At 35.6% G+C, this 24,158-nt stretch overlaps 2 protein-coding genes across 6 annotated transcripts; one reads left to right on the top strand and one right to left on the bottom strand.

The window, feature by feature from the left end:
• The first annotated feature begins 5,209 nt into the window (after positions 1 to 5,209).
• LOC106768370 (paired amphipathic helix protein Sin3-like 4) lies at positions 5,210 to 16,757 on the top strand. Of its 5 annotated transcripts, XR_002668477.1 has the most exons (27): positions 5,212 to 5,429; positions 5,562 to 5,606; positions 5,708 to 5,790; positions 5,930 to 6,005; positions 6,585 to 6,737; positions 6,867 to 7,053; positions 7,196 to 7,294; positions 7,407 to 7,571; positions 7,651 to 7,978; positions 8,334 to 8,470; positions 9,235 to 9,310; positions 9,395 to 9,424; positions 9,676 to 9,929; positions 10,027 to 10,181; positions 10,328 to 10,455; positions 10,570 to 10,824; positions 11,550 to 12,227; positions 12,693 to 12,763; positions 13,749 to 14,378; positions 14,505 to 14,605; positions 14,697 to 14,835; positions 14,921 to 15,073; positions 15,210 to 15,373; positions 15,461 to 15,566; positions 15,736 to 15,914; positions 16,135 to 16,325; positions 16,455 to 16,757. XR_002668477.1 is itself a non-coding variant. In XM_014653491.2 (26 exons), exons 4-25 carry the CDS (start codon positions 5,932 to 5,934, stop codon positions 15,886 to 15,888), a joined length of 4,236 nt encoding a protein of 1,411 aa, XP_014508977.1. In that variant the 5' UTR covers positions 5,212 to 5,403; positions 5,562 to 5,606; positions 5,708 to 5,790; positions 5,930 to 5,931; the 3' UTR covers positions 15,889 to 15,914; positions 16,135 to 16,517. The 5 variants fall into 5 exon arrangements, 4 of the variants coding, with proteins under 4 accessions (XP_022638825.1, XP_022638826.1, XP_014508977.1 ...); XM_014653491.2 differs by having other exon boundaries at positions 5,212 to 5,403; positions 16,135 to 16,517; XM_014653490.2 differs by having other exon boundaries at positions 16,135 to 16,517.
• Positions 16,758 to 19,066: 2,309 nt separating this feature from the next.
• LOC106766044 lies at positions 19,067 to 20,068 on the bottom strand. Its single transcript, XM_014650806.1, has one exon. It carries the CDS (start codon positions 20,066 to 20,068, stop codon positions 19,067 to 19,069), a length of 1,002 nt encoding a protein of 333 aa, XP_014506292.1.
• Positions 20,069 to 24,158: the final 4,090 nt, after the last annotated feature.

Here is a 24,158-nt window from a genome sequence, read left to right as displayed (position 1 = left end):
CATCCACATTTTGTTACCTTTTACTTAGGGCTAGAACTGTCAACATTTTTTTTGGCCCCAAGGCCAACCCTAGCCCCTTTTGTAATTAGCCCACTATTCTTGACCCACAGTAGAGGGGGCTTTTCCAAAGCCCCTGGCCCCCACAGCCCCCAGAAAGTGGGTTGAAATTGAATTAGGGTCGGGTCAGCCCTATCCCCAAAACATTGAAAGCTCCAGTTTACTCTAAAACCCCCGTAGCCCCCAAGGTACTTTTCTTTTTCGACTCTCACTCATTCTCTCTGATCAAACACTTGCTTAAGAGCTAGAAACCACAACATAGGTCGACGGCAGACGGTAGTACAGAGTCGACGGTAGACGACGGTGCATGGTGGACGGCAACACATAGTGAACGAAGGCACAAAGTAGAATCAACGACACTTCACGGTAGCGGTGGTACAGGCGGCGAAGAAGAATCAAGGTTAGCTTCTTTTAAATACTTTTCGTGTTTTTTCTAAAGATTGTTGTGACCCAGTTCATCAATGATTCATAAGCTACCAAATCACTTCTCGAGACCCCTGCAGAAAATGCTATCCAATGTATTCTTAGACAAAGGTCAAGGGTTTATTTGTTTTTTGTTGAAGGAAAGTATGTAAAAAATTGTCTGTATGCGTAGCCTTCTTCATTTGCAACTTTGGTGCATGGATATTAGGAAACCAAGTGTGAAGAGGGTGTATGAGGATCCATACGGTGTCTGTATCCGCAACATTCTAATGTATTAGGACACTGTAATTTTCGTAGATGAATGTCAATTTCTCTTTATACAGGTTAAAAGCCACATACGATCTTTCCCAATTACTGTAATCTATCTCTTTATATTGTAATAGAGTGGATGTTGTTAGTTTGCTTGAAGTAGTTGAATGATTCAAACTAAAACTATAGCATATGGTATATGCTCATGGGAATATGATGTCAAATAAAAAGCATGGTGAAGTAGAAGATGCAAGATTAAGACAGGGATAACATACCAGCTTAACTTAGGTCTCACGCAAAGGTGTAGTTGTTATCTGACTGGATTTGAATTTATAATTATCTTAACAAAGATGTAGAAGTTGGTATAATATGGCCTAGTTAGTAGCTAAGTAGGCTAACACATATTAAGCAGTTCATGTTACAGTTTAACATCTGCAGACAATGGTTTTCAGGATAGGGCGTGTCTTATTTAGTCCAGTGATTACTATGTAGATGCACTCTTAAAACAAAATCTGACAGTCCTCTTTTTTATAGTTTTTTTTACATAGATTGGTACACTTCAAGTATTCCCTTTATATATTGTTCCTTCTTNTTTGTAAATGAAAATTGTGAAAGGTTTTACAATATTGTAAACTAATAAGAAATACAAATGGTATAATTTTTAAGGTATTAAAGTTAACAGACTTATTGAGTTGTATTGATTTATTCAATGAACTTCTAAATCAAATAGTTTTATAATTTTTAAGGTATTATGCTTTATGCTTTATGTTGGTCATCTAAATGCGTTTTCACANGGCTCANCATNTGAGGTTCTTTTAGGTACCCTCTTGTTTTGATCTCAATGTACAATGTGTTTGATCTAATATCCAGATATATTCCCCTTATCAAATACCTGGCGTTTTATTTATCAAATGTTTGATCTTTTTTATTTATTTTTGGATATATTTATGTGTGAAATTTGAGTTCACTAATGATGTTTTATAATCAACTGCAAATGGTATTCCTGATCTTTTAAAGAAAAATATCGTGATGTTTTGAACAATGTTGCCAATTTACCTGCATTTTACTAGTTTCTGAAACTTGCCAATGGATCAGGAACGTTTTTGGCGAAGTTCTTTATGTAATTTTTCAGTTCTTACTACGTTTAGATTGTCATATTATCTTGAATAATATATCGTGTGGGACAATTGAAAAATGTGGAAGTGCAACTGTTACCACTTCTACTCAACCTGTAGTTACAACAACTTAATGATTCGACATTTAAACTGTTATGTGATTTCTGCCATATGTCTGCAACGTTATCTACTGTATGATATACTTGACTATCAGCTTTCTCTCATTTTTCATAGTCTGCAAGTGATGACGTTGGTTTACACTAACAATGTAACAAATTAAGCTTTATATTAAATTCTTAGTTGCAATGACATTAATGTTGTTGTTCCAATTCAAGTGTGTGGAAAATACAATGGTGTTGTATTTTTTTTTCCTTGGAAGAATCATTTCATGATAGTTGGTTTTATCCTGCATGTTTTCCAAAAAGTTTGAGATTTTTAAACTTTTTTCTTGTCCTATTATACCTTTTATACCTTCCTAGATTCTACTCAGGCGAAATCTTTTACTTATGAAAAGAAAAGGCAGCATACTGGTACTTGCTTTTTAGTACTTAAATATTATGATATATGTAATTTACATGTTGTGTGGATATTAAAAGCTTAATATAGAAAATGGTCCCCGTTATTCTGCCTTAATATAAACCTTCGTTCTTAGAAATATTGGTAAATCCTTCATTTTTTTTTCTTATTCTTTCTGCTTTATTTTATGATTGGAGTGATGACTGATGTTGGATTCTGTTAAATTTTCCTGTTTGTTTGGGAATCAGGAATTTGGGGTAATAGTGACTTAATCCTTTGTTCTTTTATACTACAATCCAAATAAATATTTTATGATTTCTTATGATTAGAGAATTGCTCTTTCTTTCTCTTTTTACTTTTTTCTTCCTTTTTTATCCTTTGGAACAGTAGAGTAGAATGTTGTTATTGGTTTTTAGCTTTCAGTGCTTCTATAGATCATGGAATCCATTATTGCTTCTTGTTTTCATTACATGTAGTTAATTTAGTTACTTTGTTAACCCATCATTATTATTGTTTTCTATTTTTCAGATCTCTGAAGAACAATGTAATCAGACTAGTCTCTTTGGTTAAAAATAGTCGAAGACTTGCGACTGTTGATGAAAATTTACCCATGAATCTTTACCTGGCTGCACCATGAAATTAGGTGACATACTGTTTATTTATGGTCCCTACAATTGGTTGTTTTATTGTATCTTGTTGACTTTTACTTGTTTTTTGCTTTAATATGGGTTAGACAAGTATAGCTTTGGTTTATACCATGTGTTTTATCAAGATTGTGACCCCTCAAATGAGGCTCACATACATACAATTTAAATTTGTTTGGCCATGATTCTCAATTCTAGTTTAGTGTGTTTTGTTTCTTGATCTGTGTGTTGAATGTGGGTTAAGCATGGTTCTTACTAGTTCTTTAAAGAAATTATGTAACTATTCTAAACACCTGTTCTCCTTATGATTTGCTTAGTTCTAAAGGGTATCTGTTTATTAAATGTTTTAAATGGTATTGTTTCATTTATTATCAATTTTCTTACTTTTAAGTTCTAGCCTAACTGATTTTTGACAGTATCATAATGAATGTGCAGAAGGAAAAGTGGCTTTTCAACATTCAAATATTGGTCTTGAGCCTGAATCTCAGTCGTTTGTTTTCATCTACGATCGAATTTCTGATGGATACAAATTATTGAGCCAAAGACTGATGGAATATGAGAATGAAATGCAGATTTGGAATGTTGTAGCTATGCAGATTTGTTCTGGAATTTTTTTGCATTGTTTTTGGACCATAATTTTTTTTCTTCTATACATAAAATTTAGTAAAAATGAAAGCCCATGAACTGGTCCTGACCCACAGGGCTTTGGGGCTTTTTAGCCCTGGGGGCTTTTTTAATAAAGAGCTTTTTTGGCCCTGTGGGCTTTTTTGACCCCAACCCACATGGGCTAGGGCCAGGGCCTATTATAGGGCCCTATTTGACAGGTCTACTTAGGGCACCCCAAAATTGTTTCCCTCTGTTCTTAGCAGTTCGAGCTGTTCTGACCACTGTTTTCACACAAACAAAAGGGATGACACACCATAAAGAACGACATTGGGGTCTCCATTCTGCTAGCCATTGCAAATCGAAGAACAAGTTGAATGTGAATACTACATTTCATTCTCCATTGCGCATCCACTCGAACAACAACATTTTTCTGGATGAGACACGAGCTCTAAAACAAAAATTCCCCCAATTTGATTTTGATTTCCCAATCGCAGAGACAATAGAGCTTTCAACAAAAAGAACAATGTCATTTTCCATCTTTGTCCTTTCTTTAATTAATTTCAACACAAAATATAATATGTTTACTTAATTCTTTAATTCTAAATTTAAAAAAAAAACACGTTTTTATTGACACATATATTAAAACTACAGTGTCACCCAACCAGGTCACACACTCATTAACATCCTTTGATGAAATTGATGAAAATGATTTATTGCATCAAATTAACAAAAAAAAATAAATAAGACCAATTGAAATGCCAAAAAAAAAACAAAAGATCTAATTAAAATTCTGAACGAAAATAGAAACCTATAAAAATATTAAACTTTTTTTTAGATATTAACTGACGTGTTAAAAAATGATCGGAAATTAAGAAATATTTTTTTAAGGAACAAAAACCAATCAAAAGCATAATTGTAGAACTGAAAATACATTTAAACTACTTTTACAGTATTTTAAAAAGTTAAAAGATATATTTTATCCATTTTATCAACATCCGAAATCATCGGTAATGATAAAAGATTGTTTCCATATATAACTAAAACTAGATCCGTGAAATTACTTCCACAACCAAACTATTCACTGAATCTCACCGCGAATAAACCCTAATCCCCAAAACCTATAAACCTAATTTGCAACCAGCGCTCACAGTATTATTCTTTTTCAATTATTTTTGTGGTAAGTAACCTAATTACCCCTCTGTGTCACCGCCAATCCCATGACCAAAAATTGCCATTCTCAGATTTTTGTTTAGCCCTAGTTTAAATTCACAATATCAGAAAAGTTAAAGGAAAAAAAGAGAAAAATATTTAAAAAAGAAATAAATCTAGTGCAAAAATATTCTTTACCAGGTAAACCCTACGTTTAAGTAATTCGTGTCTTATTTTTTATTGGATGAATGTGTGTATATTCTCCAAATTGAAATCTAATATGGGCTTAATCTTGTATGAAAAATTGATTAGTGATATAGAAAAATTGTATAATAAATAAAAAGTAAAATAAAATATATAGCAGTGGGAGTAGTAGCATTCCTTTTTTGCGTAAAAATACGGTTTGCCACCACAGCCAAAATATATAGTTCGCTAATATTTGGTTTGGAGAGTGTTTTTGTGTTATGTTATATCCCATTCTCATCCCATATAAATATACGTATATATCACATTGTGAACTCTCTCACCTTCACCCTTTGTATGTTATTCATTCTTTCTCCACATTCTGTTTCTTCACCCAGAAAAATAAAGGGAATTTTTTTTCTTTTTCAATTTTTTCCAAGTGAGAAACTCAGCTGCTCAAGGTTTGTGTTCTCGCTTATCGTCTGAGGTTGTGATTCTTCCCTCTCTCTCTCTCTCTCTCTGTTACTGGAAGATTCAATATTTTATAATTTTCAATTTTTTTCTTTACGGTTTTCTTATCTATCTATCATTTTGTGTGCTCCGTGTGTTTGTTGAAAAGCTTGTTGCGGAGGACTCTGCAGTTCGTGCACTTCACAATCACTCTGTAAATTTTTGTTTGAACCCTCTCTCTGTGCTCCAAATTATCGTCACGTTTGCTTTTCATAGAAGTAATGCAAATTTTGCTTTCTTGTTTTTCTTTTAAAGGATTGGGCTCTGCGGGGGTGATCTGTTTGCAATTCGGGGCTGGAAATCTTGCTTGTGTTTCGTGCCTTTGTGAATTCCCTACGGTTAGATCTGCTTCATGCTGTTTTCTTTTGTTCGAATGTGGAACTTGGGTTTCTACGATTTTCAATCTGTGTGAGTTTGAAAGCATCTTGTTTTACATTTTTTTTTTCTGATTATTTTATTTATTATTGTTATCCGTAGGAATGAAGAGGTCAAGGGATGATGCTTACATGAGTCCACAACATAAACGGCCTATGGTGTCTTCTAGAGGAGAACCGTAAGTTCATTTTATTTTCCTTTTGTCTTCAATTTCTTGTTTGAATTACCATTTTTTGCTTTGATGAAACAGTTGTATCTTCACTTTTATTGCACTACTATGTTATTTGGTATTTGTCATCTGCTCTGCAAGTTTAGTGTCTGGTGAAGGTTCAATTGTTTGTCTGTTATTTTCTTTTCTTTTTAGGTTTGACTTGGTGAGACAGTCGTTATTGAAAGATTATTCTATAATGTCTCGAGTTATCTGCATTATTCAGCAAGCTAATTTTTGTGTATTCAAACTTATACGGGTTAGATTCTCTTTAGTTTTCTACATTGTGAATAAAATGTCACAGAGGCGTTAAAAAGATAGGGAGAACGAAAAAAAAAATAATAGGAGAGAATTGTTGCAAAACCAAAGCAGCTTCTCTAGTAAGTTGAATTTATAATATCTGAGTGCTTTTGAGATTCAATGGTGTCATAGTAGATCGTCTACCCTTCTGCCACATTCTACATTGAATGGTGTTATAATGTGCTATATACTCTTTCATCAACTTCTCCAATGGCCTCAAATAATTTTTTGAAATTTTATGTGATGAAGCTCGGGGCAACCACAGATGATGAGTGGTGGTGGTCAGAGACTAACCACAAATGATGCCTTGGCATATCTCAAGGCTGTAAAGGATATGTTTCAAGATAAGAGAGAAAAGTATGATGACTTTCTGGAAGTCATGAAGGATTTCAAGGCTCAAAGGTTTGATCATGTTGTACTACATTCTCCCAACTCCAAAAGTTGTCATTTGCTTTGTTATGTTTTCTTATGAGTGAGGATCTAATATCTGCGAGCTGAAATTGGTTTGTTTCTCTTTTCTTAATTTTGTAGAATTGATACAACTGGTGTCATAGCAAGGGTGAAGGAGCTGTTTAAAGGGCACAAAGATCTAATTTTGGGATTTAACACCTTCTTACCAAAGGGATATGAAATTACACTTCCATTGGAGGATGAACAACCTCCCCAAAAGAAGCCTGTTGAATTTGCAGAAGCCATAAGTTTTGTGGGCAAGATTAAGGTAAAAACATTGTGAATCTGATTAAATCTGATTCATATGCATAGCTTAACTGTTTAATCTAATTGATAATTTTATTTATGTCTTCCCATTCATATGTATACCTTAGCTGTTGAATCTGACTGGTTGATTTCTTCTCATGCAGACTCGCTTTCAAAGCAATGACAGTGTTTATAAGTCATTTCTAGACATATTAAATATGTACAGAAAGGAAACTAAGTCCATCACTGAGGTTTACGAGGAGGTCTGTGCTGTCTATTGTCTATGCCTATTATTTTATCAAGTTACACTTTGGCAAATTTGTTTTCTTTTAACCCTTCAGACAGTCATTTTAATCATATATTGGATTTCTCCAGGTTGCTGCACTTTTCCAGGACCATGCAGACCTTCTTGAGGAGTTTACGCATTTTCTTCCTGATACTTCAGGAACAGCCTTTAATCACTATGCTTCTACTCGAAATCCTCTGCTTCGTGATAGGAGCTCTGCAATGCCAACACTGAGGCAAATGCATGTTGAAAAGGTTTATGTCTTTGAAAGCCTATGTCCCTGTGACTTTATAGTTGGTCATGAAGCTGACATTTAACTTATATTTATGCCAGAGAGAGAGGAACATTGCTTCACAAGGTGATCACGACTTTCGTGCTGACCATCCTGATCCAGAACACGACAGAGGTTTGATCAAGGCTGATAAGGATCAGAGGAGGCGTGGTGAGAAGGAAAAGGAAAGTAGAGAAGAGAAAGACAGGAGACAGCGGGAAAGGGATGACAGAGATTATGATCATGATGGTAGTAGGGAAAATTTATCTCACAAGCGGAAATCTGCTTGTAGGGCTGAAGATTCTGGCGTTGAACCAATGCATGATACTGATGAAAATTTTGGCATGCACCCTGTCTCATATGCTTGTGACGATAAAAGTTCTTTGAAAAGTGCGTAAATCAATGCTTTTTGATTTTAAATTTAGAAATGTTCTTACCTTCTCAGACAAATTTTTTGAACCTTCATTAAAGTTCAAAAATGTGATATAGAAAAGAAGAAAACGAATGATTTAATATCTTTGTTGATTGAATTATCTACGATTACGATTCAGATATGCTGTGTTTTAAATTTAATATCAAGTTTGTTAGGCTATGTAAGTTATAATATTTTTTTCATGTTTTACTTGCATAAAGAAAAATCCTTTGTCCAATGTTTATTAGTGTTCAATTATTTGTTCTGTAGTAATTTTATTCCTTTATTTTCCTTTTACAATTCATTTTATTAGTTAAAACTATGTCACCTCAGGTATGTATAGTCCAGTGATTGGTTACCTTGACAAAGTGAAGGAGAAATTACAAAGCCCCGAGGATTACCAGGAATTTTTGAAGTGCCTAAACATCTACTGCAAGGAAATAATTGCCCGTCATGAATTGCAATCATTGGTATGGTTTATACACTGCTTCTAATAGCTTCTTTTCTAATTTTGCCAAAATCAATACTGTTGAATTTAATTTGGCTGGCATTGAACATTGACCTTTAATAAATAATTTGATGGTGAACTATGGTAATGGTAATGAAAAATTGGTTAAAGGCGAATGGAAAAAATCCTACAAGGTCTTTTTTTTAGTTGGACAACTAATGAGAATTGTTTGATACTCTTAAAGAAGTGTTGGGAGGTGTCGGTACACAAAACTTCATACAAGAGAGGTGTCCATGCTTCATATTTCTTATACAACCATTGATCTTTTACACAGACTTAATTGTGATTCTTTTCTAAAGAAAGGACTAAGCTTTTTACTTGTTGCTATTGTGTATCTTTGTCATATGTCTGCCTGGAATATATTCAGACAATTTGGGGGCAACTCCAAATCCATCATCAAAGAGGATTAATTTTCAATATCACAGATTACTTTAGGTTTATAATTTGCTACTTTCCATTGACAAAACATATTATTCATCTGTTTTAGAAATAGCTTTCCAAATACACTCACGCTCCAAAATCCTCAATGTTGAGAATCTGTAAAGATTAAAGTAAATTTATATAAGAAATGTTAAATAATAGTGAAGTGACTTATCTTTTATTGATGATAGTTTAGGTCACTCAATTCACTTAAGTATCGTTATTAGCTTGATATGACTGTCTTTTATGTTTTTATAGGGCTTTTATTCTGTATAATTGCTAACTTCTAGTGGTTTATTCTTCTAGGTGGCCAATTTGCTGGGAAAACATGCAGACCTTATGGAGGGATTTGATGAATTTTTGACTCAATGTGAAAAGAACGGTACTGTTCAACTTTAAATTAAATTTTCAATTTCTACAAAATCTATGTTTCGTCTTACTATTTCTAATCAAGTTTTTCATGCAGAAGGATTCCTTGCTAGTCTTCTGAAAAAAAGTAAGTAACACGTTTTCTATTTTTCTGATATCTTGTGATGGGTCCCCCCTTTATTTTTTATACTGCATGGACCCCCCTTTTATTTTTTATACTGCATGGGCCCACCTTTTATTTTTTATACTGCATGGGCCCACCTTTTATTTTTTATACTGCATGGGCCCACCTTTTATTTTTTATACTGCATGGGCCCGCATGAACATTTTAAGCTTCTTGTTATGGCCTAAAACATCTGACTGCTACTTGTTTATCAGAATCCTTTTGGCATGAAGGACATGGACCTAAACCAATGAAGGTTGAGGATAGGGACCGTGATAGGGATGACGGGACGAAAGAAAGGGATCGTCGAGAAAGGGACAAATCCAATGCAACTGCCAACAAGGATGGTTCTGCTCCTAAGATGTCTCAATATGCCAGCAAAGATAAGTATTCAGGAAAGCCTATAAGTGAACTGGATCTTTCCAACTGTGATCAATGCACTCCCAGTTATCGCCTTCTGCCCAAAAATGTATGGTTGCTTTACTCTCTTTTTAGCATGTTTTAACTCTTATTGAAATCTCTAGTTTTCTGATTGTATTTATGTGTACTATTTTGTGCTCACACAGTACCTAGTACCGCCAGCCAGCCAGAGAACAGAGCTTGGTGCTGAGGTGTTGAATGATTACTGGGTTTCTGTTACTTCGGGTAGTGAGGACTATTCCTTTAAACATATGCGCAAAAATCAGTATGAGGAGAGTTTGTTTAGATGTGAAGATGACAGGTTTGCGCTTACTGTCAAGTTTTATTGATTGTGATCTTATTTCTACTTTTTGGTTAGTTTTGACATCAGTAGAATGTTCAACTATTGATTTCTACAGGTTATCTTTGGCTTGTACTGGCTGATAATTTTTGAACTTATGCTGGCAGGTTTGAACTTGACATGTTGTTAGAGTCTGTAAATGTGGCAACTAAGCGTGTTGAGGAACTTTTAGAAAAGATTAATGCTAATATAATTAAAGGAGACAGTCCAATTCGTATTGAGGAGCACTTGACAGGTTATTTGCTTTCCGCTTGATGAATCAAATTTGTCAAAGTACATATATGTTGTACAACGTATTTTCTCTATGTTTTCCATGTTCTAATATAACTTTTTTGTTGTTTTCCTTTAGCTCTAAATCTTAGATGCATAGAAAGACTATATGGAGATCACGGGCTTGATGTAATGGATGTGCTAAAGAAGAATGCATCTTTAGCTTTGCCAGTCATATTAACCCGCTTGAAACAGAAACAGGATGAGTGGGCAAGGTGTCGTGCTGATTTTAATAAAGTTTGGGCTGAAATATATGCAAAGAACTACCACAAATCACTTGATCATCGTAGTTTTTACTTTAAGCAGCAGGATACTAAGAGCTTGAGCACTAAAGGTAAAAGATTACATCTATGTAGCATGGATACTAACATGGACACCAGACACGACACAACACAAACACTTCAAAACTTGTAGTCTCCAAAATGTGGGACACGGGGACACAAATCTATATGTTAGATAATTATGAATTATTTAAATTAACAACCAATATTTATATATTCAAAATCATTTATAGAAGGTTAGTCAAATATAATAATCTAAATATATTGTCGCCTGATATAAAAATAAATCTAATCCATCTATCTAACATCCAAAAAGTGAAAAGAGGATATAATTCATTTGAGACATTTTATCCCCTTGATCATCATCATTGAAAAAGACATTTTAGTTGAGATTTATTTAAAGACAAATTAATAACTTTTTGTAGGAAATTAACTATTACATAATTATAATTGATTTTGTATTATGGTATAAATACATTGTGGTTTGCATTAGATACAAAATACATTCAGAACATGTGCAATTCTATAGATTAAATAAAAACATTTTCAATACATATGTAATTTAAATATTTGTGATCATACAAGATTTGTTCCTTTGGTTGTATAAATTATGTTCAAGCACAGTGGAACTTCATCTGTGAAATATGTATGAGTGGCTTATTTTTGTTCAAGTACAGTGGAACTTCAACTGTGAAATATGTAGAGGTCATGTTACAAGAGTTTTTTATTTTTTTAAGGTCTAACTCTTAACTCCTTGCTTTCGATGTGCATTTTGCAGTCTTACTTGCTGAAATCAAAGAAATTAGTGAGAAGAAAAGAAAAGAAGACGACGTTCTTCTTGCAATTGCTGCTGGAAACAGACAGCCAATTATTCCTCACTTGGAATTTGTGTATCCTGATCCAGAGATCCATGAAGATCTGTATCAACTCATAAAATATTCTTGTGGAGAAATGTGTACAACTGAACAGTTGGATAAAGCTATGAAGATTTGGACAACATTTTTAGAACCTGTGTTTGGAGTTCCGTCTCGATCCCAAGGTCCAGAGGATACAGAAGATGTTGTCAAGGATAGGAATAAGTCTGCCAAAAGTAGCACTGAAGTTGTTGCTGGTGATGGTAATCCTGTAATGAATCCTAAGAATTTAAACATAAATAGAAATGGGGATGAAAACTTTCCATTTGAGCAATCTCATTCCTGCAAACAATGGCAACCAAGTGGACATGCTAAGGTTAAAAAGGATAATCATCTTGATTCGGACAGCTTTGCACAAAAGACTGAAGCCCTAGGTAGTAATATGCAGCAGGGTAAAATAAATATAAATGCATCTATACCTGATGAAATATCAAGAGCCAATAAGCAAGATCATTCCACTGAACGGTTGGTGAATGCTGATGTCTCACGATCCTCGGCTGGGGAACAAAATAATAGAAGTACAAATGTGGATAACGCAACAGGTTGACAACTTGATTCAAGAATGATCACACTACTTGATTCCTATGATTCCGTTTATCTTAATACTGGTTACATCTTCATATAATAATTATTATTATTTTTTTATTAGGGTTTCATTGACAAATAAATTATCCTATGGAAACATGTTAAGAAATCAGCAGCAGAATCTACTAAAAATGAAGATCACAAAATTTCTGTTTGTGCATTCTTAGTTATTTGAAGGCTTCAGAGGATTAATTACTCTTTGACTTTTGTTGATATTGACATGTTTGTTTGAAGGCTGTGACTTCTGAATATTAATTAATTATGGTTGTTTTTAATTTTGGATAATAATTAGCATAGTAGTCTTCGCCCTTTTATATCGGTGATATTTATCTCAATTTCGTGATCCTTGTTAGTTTTTTCCTTTCCCTTATTTTATATTTTGATGATGAATGGAACTCTGAGATACCTGTTCTTTCTGCAAGGACTTGCTGCTACTCCATTAAGACCTGGTAATATATCTTCCGTAGGAGGAGTTGGTTTTCCTTCATTAGAGGTATGACTTAACTTCCTGTTAAGCTTATTTAAGTCCATTTTCAATTCAAAATGGATATGGATATTAATTTTGATTCACTTTTAGCGTAGACTTTTGTTCAAGTAACGAACCAGTTAAATGCTCCAAGTGAAATACCTCAAATATTCAGTGTTGTCACAGTTCCTAGATTACTGATGGCATATAGTTGTCTTTATTATGTCTTTACTTCTAATTTCAATTAAGAAAATAAAAGCAGTGCAAATAAACCTTATTGTTTGGATATGGAAGGACATGTATGTGATGGCTTTATATGGATGAGATGAGATGACTTTGTTTCTCCTTTTTATTGGCATTCGTCAGACTGACATTTTGCCTTGCACTTAACTAGCAATTAAGGTTACTTAGCTTATAGACCTGGACCCTCTATTTTATTCTATGACTTTTTTATCTTCTTGCAATACTGAAGAAAATTTCTTACAAGCAAGGTGACCCAAATATTCTTGTAGCATTTGGATGCTTTGTGATTTGATTAGTGTATATCTTTCCTCTATGAATTTTAATTTTGTATTTTTTTAGAATTAAATGTTAAGCTATAGATTGTTGACTTTCTGAAAAGGAGTATCAAGAACACCATTTCCTTTCTACTTGAGTTCTTGGGCCTCGGTAGTCACCATGCGGATGATGGTCTCAGTAACTCTCGTAATAGCTTAGTTGCATCTCATTTTTTTTTTTCTTTTAATTTGATCTCATATCATGAATCCAAGACATAGATTGAGTCTACAAGCAACTGAACATTAGTTTTTTATGTGCTGATGTCATTTTAAGACCGTAACTGTTGGAACTTATGCCTAAAGGAAAATTAATCTGTGGTCAATGTTCTTCAATTCCTCCTTCATTGTTTGTCTTCTCAGACTCGTTTTTGTTAAAAATTCTGCATATTGTATTGGAAAGTACAGTGCAAACTATTGGAAATAATATCCTTATTTTCTATTTTGTGCTGACTTAGGGTGCTGACTCTGCACGACCAGTCACATCAACAAATGTGGCCATCATTGAAGACTCTAAAGTTCACAGACATCGGGAAGAACCTGTCGGACACTTCAGATGTGAAAGAGAAGAGGGTGAGTTATCACCTAATGGAGACTTTGAAGAAGATAATTTTGCAGTTTATGGACATACTAGTTCGGAGGCAGTTCATAAAGGAAAGGATAGTAACATTTCCCAACCATACCAAAACAGGCACGGGGAAGTAGTTCGTGGTGAAGCAGGAGGAGAAAATGATGCTGATGATGAAGGAGAAGAAAGTCCCCATAGATCATTGGAGGATAGTGAAAATGCTTCAGAAAATGGAGATATTTCTGGCACAGAGTCTGCTGATGGTGAGGAGTGTTCTCCAGAACATGAGGATGGGGGTCATGATCATGATGACAAGGCTGAGAGTGAAGGTGAGGCAGAAGGAATGGCTGATGCCAATGATGTTGAAGGGGATTGTGCCTCATTGCCATATTCAGAACGCTTTCTTGTCAATGTAAAGCCTCTGGCAAAATATGTTCCTCCGACGTTGCATGAGAAAGAAAGGATTGGTCGAGTCTTTTATGGAAATGATTCCTTTTATGTGCTATTTAGACTCCATCAGGTACTAATGATTTTGTTTTCTTTAGCATTTGTATATAATTAAGGTTATGGTTTCAGATTAACCAGTGGTTTCACTCAGACCTTATTTATATTTCTTACCTGCATTTACTTTTTCTACTTCTGGAAGACATTGTATGACAGGATACGATCTGCAAAGGTTAACTCATCGTCTTCTGAAAGGAAGTGGAGGGCTTCAAATGATACAGACTCTACTGATCAATATGGCAGGTAGGTAAATATACAATAATGTCACACCATTATTATTAGTTTGAAGATTTAATTATCTATGCGAAGATTGAGAGTGACTTTTTTGCTACAGGTTTTTAAACGCCCTCTACAATTTACTAGATGGTTCTTCTGATAGTACAAAATTTGAGGATGACTGTCGAGCTATTATTGGAACTCAATCATATGTCTTATTCACATTAGATAAGTTGATATATAAACTTGTTAAACAGGTAACGTTTAAAAACCTCCTTTCTCTCCCTTGACCATGCATTCCCTGCTCTTTATAATCCTGAAAAATTGTCCTTTTTCTTTCAGCTTCAAGCTGTTGCCGCTGATGAGATGGATAGCAAGCTGCTTCAATTATATGCATACGAAAAATCAAGAAAACCTGGAAGATTTGTTGATTTAGTTTGTCATGAAAATGCTCGTGTTCTTCTTCATGATGAGAACATATATCGTATTGAATGTGTAGGTTTTTATATCAACTCGGTTCAGCTTCTTTATGTCATGTTTTATTGTATGTATTGTATTGAACTTTGTAATGAAATTTTAGTTAAAGTTTTTGTATGTTCTATATCTTAGTTTTATTTCATACCCATTGCAGTCACCTTCACCTACCCAATTGTCTATTCAACTGATGGACTATGGATTTGATAAACCCGAAGTGACTACTGTATCAATGGACCCTAATTTTTCGGCCTATCTGCACAATGACTTCCTATCTATCGTCCCAGACAAAAAGGAGAAGTGTGGAATTTACCTGAAGAGGTATTTGATAAATAAGAATTGTTGGCTCCGTAGCATGCCAATGCTCAGATAACATTTGTATTTATTTTGGTGTATTTGCTTTTGCAGGAATAAGCGCAAGAATGGCAGTGGTGATGAATTTTCAAGCCAGAGCATGGATGGACTACAAATTGTCAATGGACTGGAGTGTAAGATAGCTTGCAATTCGTCTAAGGTATTCCATAATTTACATTTGCAAGTTTTATGAATTCTACAATTCTTGCTGAATCCTTCTAAATACATTTTTGTTTTTTCTCATCTTGTTAATACCCCATCCATTTGATATGTCCATACTGTGTTTCTGAATTTCCATTGTTTTTTCCTGGGAACATGCTGCATCTTAGGTTTCATACGTTTTAGACACTGAAGACCTTTTATATCAAACAAGAAGAAAAAAAAGGAGGTCCTTGCATCAGAGCAGTTCATGCCTTGAACAATCAAAGTCCTCAATTTCTTCAAGCAGAGAACAACGAGTTTGCAAATTATTTTCAAATTGACTATGATTCATTTTCAGCCCGAGATGGTATGTGATATTCCTTTTATTGCTGAATTTTGGATTGTACTCAAGTAATTTCATGTAATTCCAGTTGTAGAATTAGTTTCATTTCTATAAATAGCAAACTGTAAACGGGATGGATAATATTTATATTTCATCTAAACGTCTTTATGCTTCTGTATTTTTTCCCAGTTGATAAATTTCTGTAAGAAAGTTATGCATTAATTTCTGTTTTGTTGTCAAACAGTGATTTTGGTCAAGCATCAATGGCAGGCAGAGGTGCCAGATGGAAATTGGATGTTATTTCAGAAATTCATCTTTCTTGCATTCTCTGCATATTTCAACCAAATAAGGCAATACAGAAAGGAGACGAGGTACGAAGATTGTAGTATACTCTGACATGGTGAATGATGATGAGTTTGAATCATGTAAATAGAGGTAACTTGTGATGAAAACTAAAGGATATTTTCTTTCCATTCATCCATATTTTTTCCATCGTAATAAGTTTTATATTCTCTTTAGCTGGCTACTAGTTTTTTTGAGGTTATTCATTTTATGAAATATTAGGTGGCTGCAATTTGCCCACACATTCTATTGCGTAGTGCATGAACCAGGTTCACCTGTTAGATACTGATGTTTGCTTCCCCTTGGCCTCTTCTTTCTCATTCTCTTCTAATAATTTAACATGTAATGGAATCTTGGGGGAATCATGTCAGCTCATGTATAATCTATATCATAACGTTTTTCATTCGCCATTTGGAATTAATTTGTTATTTGTTATATCATCAATATACAGTTTTCTTTAAAGAAAATTGTTTTAGAAACCGTTGAATGATGTTTAGTCATACAAATGTTCATTTTATATTCATATATCAGCATCCAAATTATGCACTTATCTTTGTTAAAGTTCATATTGATGCATCAAAATAGTTATTACTACTTTTAGAAAAGAAATTTGCATTTTCTTCTTTAGAAAAGTCGTAATGATCATATTTCAAAATATACTAAATTACAATATATTTTGTTATTTATCGTATTATCTTTTGCGATATCATAGTTTACATGTATTTGAATTCATAGTGGTGAGAATGTAAAAAAAAGTGTTATAAAGAGGAAATATATATCTTATTGATGCGTGTAAAAAATAATTGCATTTGTTTATGTATGTCCAAATGTTAAGGTTAGTAAATAGTTTTAAATAATTATAATCAAAGTAAGACGATAGAGAATAAAGTTTTTTTTTTCATGCAGATACAATAATTTATAGTTAGTAATGACTAATTCCAAAAGACTAAAAAAAATTAAATGAAAAGAATAATCCTCAAATGCTTTTATGTAAAAAAGAAGTAAAAAAATATCTTTACAAAGAAGAGAATAGAAGAGAGAAAAAAATAGAATACTTGTTTCGAAGAGGAAATTATGTTATTTTTTTAGATTCATGTATGGTATTATGTATTATGATATTTTAGCTAAGTTGATTGAAATTTTAAAATGTGTTAACTATTTGTCATTACAAAAAGTAAAGAAAAAGTATTCTGATCAAATTAAATCTAAAAACAGTACATAAAGTATTAGGAGTAATATTAGATATCATAATATCATATCATTTAAATACAGTTTTATTTTTTAATTATATAGAAGTCAATTAATCTATGAGGAATAAAAAAAAAAAAAAAGCTTTACATAATAGTTCAAAATCATTTTATAATCAAACAGAAAAATACTGAATAGTAAGAATAACTATAGTTTCAATATATAAAGAATTTTGTATTCTAAAAAAACAGAAAAACTATCAATATATTTATCTTATGTTATCAATAGTCAGCACAAACATTAGAACTTCCACAAATTGTACTATTAATATTGTTCGTAACCAATCCAAAATCTGGAAATTGTCAAAGAATTTATATATCAGAAATATATATTTTTCAATCGAGTATATAAAAAAATTTTAAAATTAGAAGATCACGAATACTTCGTAAATAAATTACTCTTCAACCTTACCTATCTTTTCATTAAAATTGCAAAATATAATTACTTTAAATGTAAAAACCTTGTCAAGTATAACTTTATGTCCTTCAATTCTAAAGGATTTATGGAGGACTTAAGAGAAAAAAAGGTCCATGTACTAGCAATAAAGAATTTACAGTCATTTTGATCACAGAGGGTTATGCATCATATCATAAAATTGTAAAACGTTGAAACTATGGTCAACTGTTTCGGTAGAATTAGTTCGAAGGTCAGTTGACCTTTTTTCTCTGCTCTCTTTGAGTTGTTTTAATTCTTTTCAAAAACACAATCTTCTGATGGGTGGTGAACTTGCCAAAGACACTCCGACGCTCAAATCAGATATGTGTAAAAAGAGGTCTATATTTTATTTAGGATAACTCAAAGTTGTCTTACCTGAAGGTGAATAATATATTTTATTAGGCTTGTAGCAGCGAAGCACATTGATTAATCATTAAACCAGACAATCAAATTCAAATACTTGTTAATTGTCCATTAATACCATATTCTTGTCCAATATGACCTGTCAATCACTCATAAATAGCGTATATTCACATTTAATATGACTGTTAAACATATGAATTGGTCATCAATGATTTTTACCTTTCCTGATTGGTGTTTATCTGACCATCGGTCGGTTGCCTGTTTTAGCTCCGGATTCTTCTTAGTCGGTCGGTCACCGGGGTATAGTACATTAAGCCCCCCAAGCCTCGAGCAGCTGTTTGCAGGTGCGAAGGGGTTTAATTATGCTGGACGAAGTTGGACGAGAGTGGGAGTTCACGAGGAGCTTGCCCCACCGCTCAGTTTAGGACGAAAGTGGGAGTTCACGAGGAGCTTGCCCCACCGCTCGGTTTAGGATGAGAGTGGGAGTTCACGAGGAGCTTGCCCAACCGCTCGGTTTAGGACGAGAGTGGGAGTTCACGAGGAGCTTGCCCCACCGCTCGGTTTAGGACGAGAGTGGGAGTTCATGAGGAGCTTGCCCCACAGCTCGATTTTGTAATATTGCAACAAGTCCAACGGTTGAACATAAATGGTCTGGCTTTATTAGAATTGTAAACACATGTCTTGTCAAAAGAACTTACTCAAAACAAAATATCACACCAGAATTTAATTAACCTAAACATGAAAAGAGTCACTCTCCTATTGTTAGAAAGAACTTTTTTTTTTGTCGCCTAGTTGATATGTCCTCGAATCGGGCGATTAGGGCTGCAATTGCGGCTGCGGCTTTGACTTTTCTTTCGTTCATCTCTTCCATATGGTCGTTTGAATTTTCTCCTTGACGACCCTGGTGGGCTTCCAGATCTCGTTCGCTCCTTCTGCACATACTTACGGAGATGGCCCGCATGAATGAGTGCTTCGATTTCATCCTTAAGTGTTACACATTCTTCGGTGGTATGCCCCAAGTTTTGATGGTATTGGCAATACTTTCCTTTATCACCATTTTTAGGCGAACGAAGTTTCCTGATCGAAAGAAGTTCGACACTAAGAGCTTCCCTAAGGATCTTTGTCCTAGGTGCATTCACTGGTGTGTAATAATCAAACTTAAGTTCTCGGTGGAGGTCCTTTGGTTGAGAACCCCCTCCCCTATCGTTGAATGACCGTCTACCGTCTTTCCTGCTTCCTCTCGCATCAACCTCTTGTTGCCTTCCTCGCGAGATTCGTATGTCTTCCATGCGGATAAACTCAGTTGTTCGCTCTTGGAGCTCGTCCATAGTTTTTGGTGGGCGAGCATATAAATTTTCGGCAAAGTACCCCGACCTTAGGCATGAAGGTAAGTTGTTGATGATGAAAGAATCATTAATATCTTTGACTTGCCGAGCGGTTTCAGTGTATCTCTTCATAAACGCCATCAAAGTTTCCCCTTTCTCCTGCTTAGTATTCACCAATTCTACCGGTGTTATCTCTCGCTTCCGATTGGAGGAGTACTGCCTTCTGAAGAGGGTTTCCACAGTGGCGAAGCAATCTACGGAATTAGGAGGAAGAGTATTATACCACTCCAACGCCTCGTCCTTGAGTGATAAGGAGAAAGCTCTACAAACGACCTGATCATTGTCCGTGTAAAATGCCATTGTGTTGGTGAAGACCCTAAGATGATTGTCAGGGTCTGCCGAGCCATCATACTTTTCTAGCATAGGAGGACTCTTTTCTGGCATTGGGGCTTGCATAATAGCCATCGTAAAGGGGAGTAAGCTGGTGGGCCAAACGGTTTGTAGAGGGATCGGTTGTTCTCTTTCATCGTCATCTGGATTACCATGCTGGCTATTGTTCGGGTTAGTGTGCTAGTTACCGTTCGGGTTAGTACGTTGGGATGCCTAGTGATCATGATTTTCATTCTCGCGTTGTTGATTTTGGTGTACAGTGCACGCTGAGTGCTGAGTAGACTGGTCATGACAGCCTAACTCTGCCCTTAAAGTCACAATTTCCTTGGCATGCTTTTGCTGCATTTCTCGTTGCGCTTGTGCATGCTCTTGTATGATTCGTGCTTGCTCCCGCAATTGTGCCTGCATTTGTGCCATGAAATCCCTGGTACTCTGCTGCTGCTCCATGCTCCTGTGGTCACCATTTCGGCCTTCCTTGGGAAGTGGTTATGTGTAGTTTAGGCGTTCATCTTGATTCCTTGTGTTTTCAATGGGATGCCACTTCGGGCCTCACAGTTGGCGCCAAAATGTTTTGGTGGGATTGGTTCGAGGGTCGGTTGACCTTTCTTCTCTGCTCTCTCTGGGTCGTTCTAATCCTTTCCGAGAACACAATCTTCTGATGGGTGGTGGACCTGCCAAAGACACTTCGACGCTCAAGTCAGATATGTGTAAAAAGAGGTCTATATTTTATTTAGGATACCTGAACGTGAATAATATATTTTATTAGGCTTGTGGAAGTGAAGCACATTGATTAATCATTAAACCAGACAATCAAATTCAAATACCTGTTAATTGTCCATTAATACCAGATTCTTGTCCAATATGACCTGTCAATCACTCATAAATAGCGTATATTCACATTTAATATGACCATTAAACATATTAATTGGTCATCAATGATTTTTATCTTTCCTTATTGGTGTTTATCTGACCATCGATCGGTTGCCTATTTTGACTCCGGATTCTTCTTAACCGGTCGGTCACCGAGGTATAGTACATCAAAAATATTTCAAAATTAATAAACAGTTTATACCCCTTTGCCAAATTATTGTACTTTATTTATCAAATTTATTTATTAAGTACATGTCAGGGCAAACAATCTTAACGAATATATAACTAATAAATTTGAATAATTAATATTATAATATAACACATAAATGTGTTGTTATATATAGTACTTCTTCTCCTAATGATCAATTTGGATAGGATATTGGGTCAATAAGAAACTGGCGGCGCCAATTAATTATTAATTGAACTGATAAGACATTCTTATAATAATTAAATGGTTTAATAGCCAATTTAGTCCCCACTTTGGTTGAAAAATCTCAATTTAGTCCCTCGTTATAAAAGTGTTTTACATTAGTCCTAACTTTTAAAATAGTGGGTCAGATTGGTCCCTTTCGTTAAATATAAGTTAACGAAATTAATGGATGATGATGTGACACAGCTTAAAGCTGATGTGTTAGTTGGTCTCTCGTTAGCTTTAAGTTGTGTCACATCATCATCCATTAATTTTGCTAACTTATATTTAACAGAAGGGACCAATCTGACCCACTATTTTAAAAGTTAAGACTAATTTAAAACACTTTTATAACGAGGGGCTAAATTGAGATTTTTCAACCAAAGTGAGGACTAAATTGGCTATTAAACCTAATTAAATTAATGGCTTAACATATGTGGTCAGAAATAAGATCAATATTTATTTATATGTGAAAAGATATATCTTGATACCACTATACATTACATATATTTATTATAGAACTAATAAATATTATTTTATATGATTGTAGAGTAAATGTAGGAAAAAAGTAGTGACATGAACAAATCACAACTCTTATTATATCTAAATCCGACCTTGGTTAAAAATGTAAAGTTTAACTTCATTTTTTACTTGTTATAATCTTTATTTAATAGGTTTTATTTGACTCATTTTAATGTTGCACTGGTTTAGAAGCTTATTTAAAGGTTTAAATTTAAAATATATATATATATATATCTTATTGTTCCGGATGGATAGAACTTGTTTTCAGAATCTCCTTGTTGTCTGGTCTCCGTGCACGCTCCTACTCTCGTTAATCCCAACCGGTCGGCTACCTGTTAAAAGGGCTCCGACGCTCAAGTCAGTTTCCAATTCCACTTATAGAGATAGAAAGAGAAAGGACTGAAGCAGCATAAATGCACATTAAATGTTCCTACCTACTGTTACCTTTGACCTCTATTTATAGTTTTTGTGATGGGCCGATAATTAGCTTTCCCTAATCACGGCCCAATATCGGTCCAGATGTCTCTAATCCTATTTAGTTCACTAATCATGACCCAATAACGATCTGGCCATTTATCGAGGACCGTCGACAGGGGTAGCCGGACGTCCTTCCCTGGGAACGTCTGGTGGGACCGGACGCCTTTCCCAGGAAATGTTAACAGGGGTAGCCGAATGTCTTTCCCTGGGAACGTCTGGTGGGACCGGACGCCTTTCCCAGAAAATGTTAACAGGGGTAGCCGGATGTTATCAGGAATCGTCACTGGAGGTGGTCGGACGTCCTCCTTAGTACAAAGGCCCCCCAAGCCTGAAGGGACGGAGTGACTGAAAGGCTGTGAAAGTGGGGTGTGACGGTTACGATTTCGTAGGAGGCATTGGGCGGGAAGGGGCACACGTCCTTTTATGAGTGGTTGTTGCGTTTCGTGTATTGAACCATCGCGAATCCAGATCGTCGATGACACATGGATCTAACGGTAGTTAAGGCGTGGCAGTTTTCAAAAATTTTCTATAAATAGGGGTGGGGAAGGGTTGCTGCTTACTCTTTTCACTTCTTCCTTTCTACTGCTCGAGATTTTTTATTTTCAGGTAATAAATGGCTGCAATTAGTGTGTATTCGTCGAAGGAGTCGTCAGGCCGCGGCGGTGGAGGCGGGGTGGGGAAGACAAGTGGTGTCCCTGTGGTGGGCGAACAGGTGGAGGCCAGGGTTGGTAGTGAGGCTGCGTCTCCTAGTTCTGTCTCCTCGTCGTTTCTAGACGTTCGCCAGGGTGATAGTTCGGTCCCGCCTTCTCCGGACGGAGAGCGACTAGTCAATGGGTACACCATATTTTTGCAAAAGGGGGGAATACGAATTGACCATGAATCGGCGGAGCCGGCCAGTGGGTGGCCGCGGATCCGGGGTTATCGTTGGGCGTCCCCAGAAGTGGGCGAATATACGTCGGACTTCGGGACTCATGCGGACCTGTCATGGTGGGCGAATCGTTCTTACATTGCTCGCGATATAGAGGATGCTCGGTTATTTCGCCTTGACGTAAGTCATCCGAACGAGTGCGTTTTTCATGGAAAAGGTTCCAGTGTGGAGGATTTCTTTTTCATGTACACCTACATGTTCGAGCAAATGTACGTCAGAGTGCCGTTTACGGAATTCCAGGCATTCGTTCTTAAAGAGTTAAATGTAGCGCCCAGCCAACTACACCCGAATGGATGGGCGGCCATTCAAGCCTTCACGTCATTGTGTGCGGCTGTTGGATTAGTTCCTATGGTCCGGGTGTTTCTACACTACTTCAACGTCCGTCCCGTACCACGACGAGGATGGGTGTCTTTATCATCTGTACATGATTGCACTTTGTTTAAGCCATTCTCGGATTCTTTCAAGAATTTCAAGACTAGATATTTTAAAATAATTATCAAGGAATCTGGTAAGTCGAAGTTCTTCGATGCTGATGGTGCCCCTCGGTTCCCCTTTTATTGGATAGAGGATCCTCCAAAGATAAAGGCCTTTGGTGTAGGCCGTCTTAATGCCTTGGAGCGAGATGCTGTCCGGATAATAAATGACTTGCCCTGCCGCCTCAGCGCCCGCGACTTCATCGACTGTCTGAAATACGAGGACTATGATCAAATTGCCTTTGGTATGCTTATGGCCGATTCGATTTCTTTGTGTCTATTTTTGACTTAGCTAAATTCTTGTTTTCTTTTCAGGATATATGTCGTTGCCGGAACCTCGTAAAACCGGGTCGCTTGCGTCTACCCAACGACGTAAGGGGGGTAGCAGCTCGAAGGGTTTAGAGCGGCCTTCAGCTGCCTCAAGCTGGGCTACTTCAAATGGCCTTCCGACAGGCATTCCTGCGATAGGTGCTCAGGCCGATCTAG

This window comes from Vigna radiata, chromosome 7 (genome assembly GCF_000741045.1).
Source record: "Vigna radiata var. radiata cultivar VC1973A chromosome 7, Vradiata_ver6, whole genome shotgun sequence".
Taxonomy (NCBI): Eukaryota; Viridiplantae; Streptophyta; class Magnoliopsida; order Fabales; family Fabaceae; genus Vigna; species Vigna radiata.
Note: the sequence above shows the minus strand (reverse complement) of the source record. Positions and strands in the feature narration are given on the sequence as shown.

What these genes read in the sequence shown, in the direction of transcription:
- LOC106766044 (XM_014650806.1), bottom strand. Translation starts at nt 20,068, where the DNA reads ATGGCTATTATGCAAGCCCCAATGCCAGAAAAGAGTCCTCCTATGCTA.
- LOC106768370 (XM_014653491.2), top strand. Translation starts at nt 5,932, where the DNA reads ATGAAGAGGTCAAGGGATGATGCTTACATGAGTCCACAACATAAACGG. An exon ending in TAAGAGCTTGAGCACTAAAG is followed by an intron (nt 10,825 to 11,549) that starts GTAAAAGATTAC and finishes TGCATTTTGCAG; the next exon opens with TCTTACTTGCTGAAATCAAA. An exon ending in TCTACTGATCAATATGGCAG is followed by an intron (nt 14,606 to 14,696) that starts GTAGGTAAATAT and finishes TTTTTGCTACAG; the next exon opens with GTTTTTAAACGCCCTCTACA.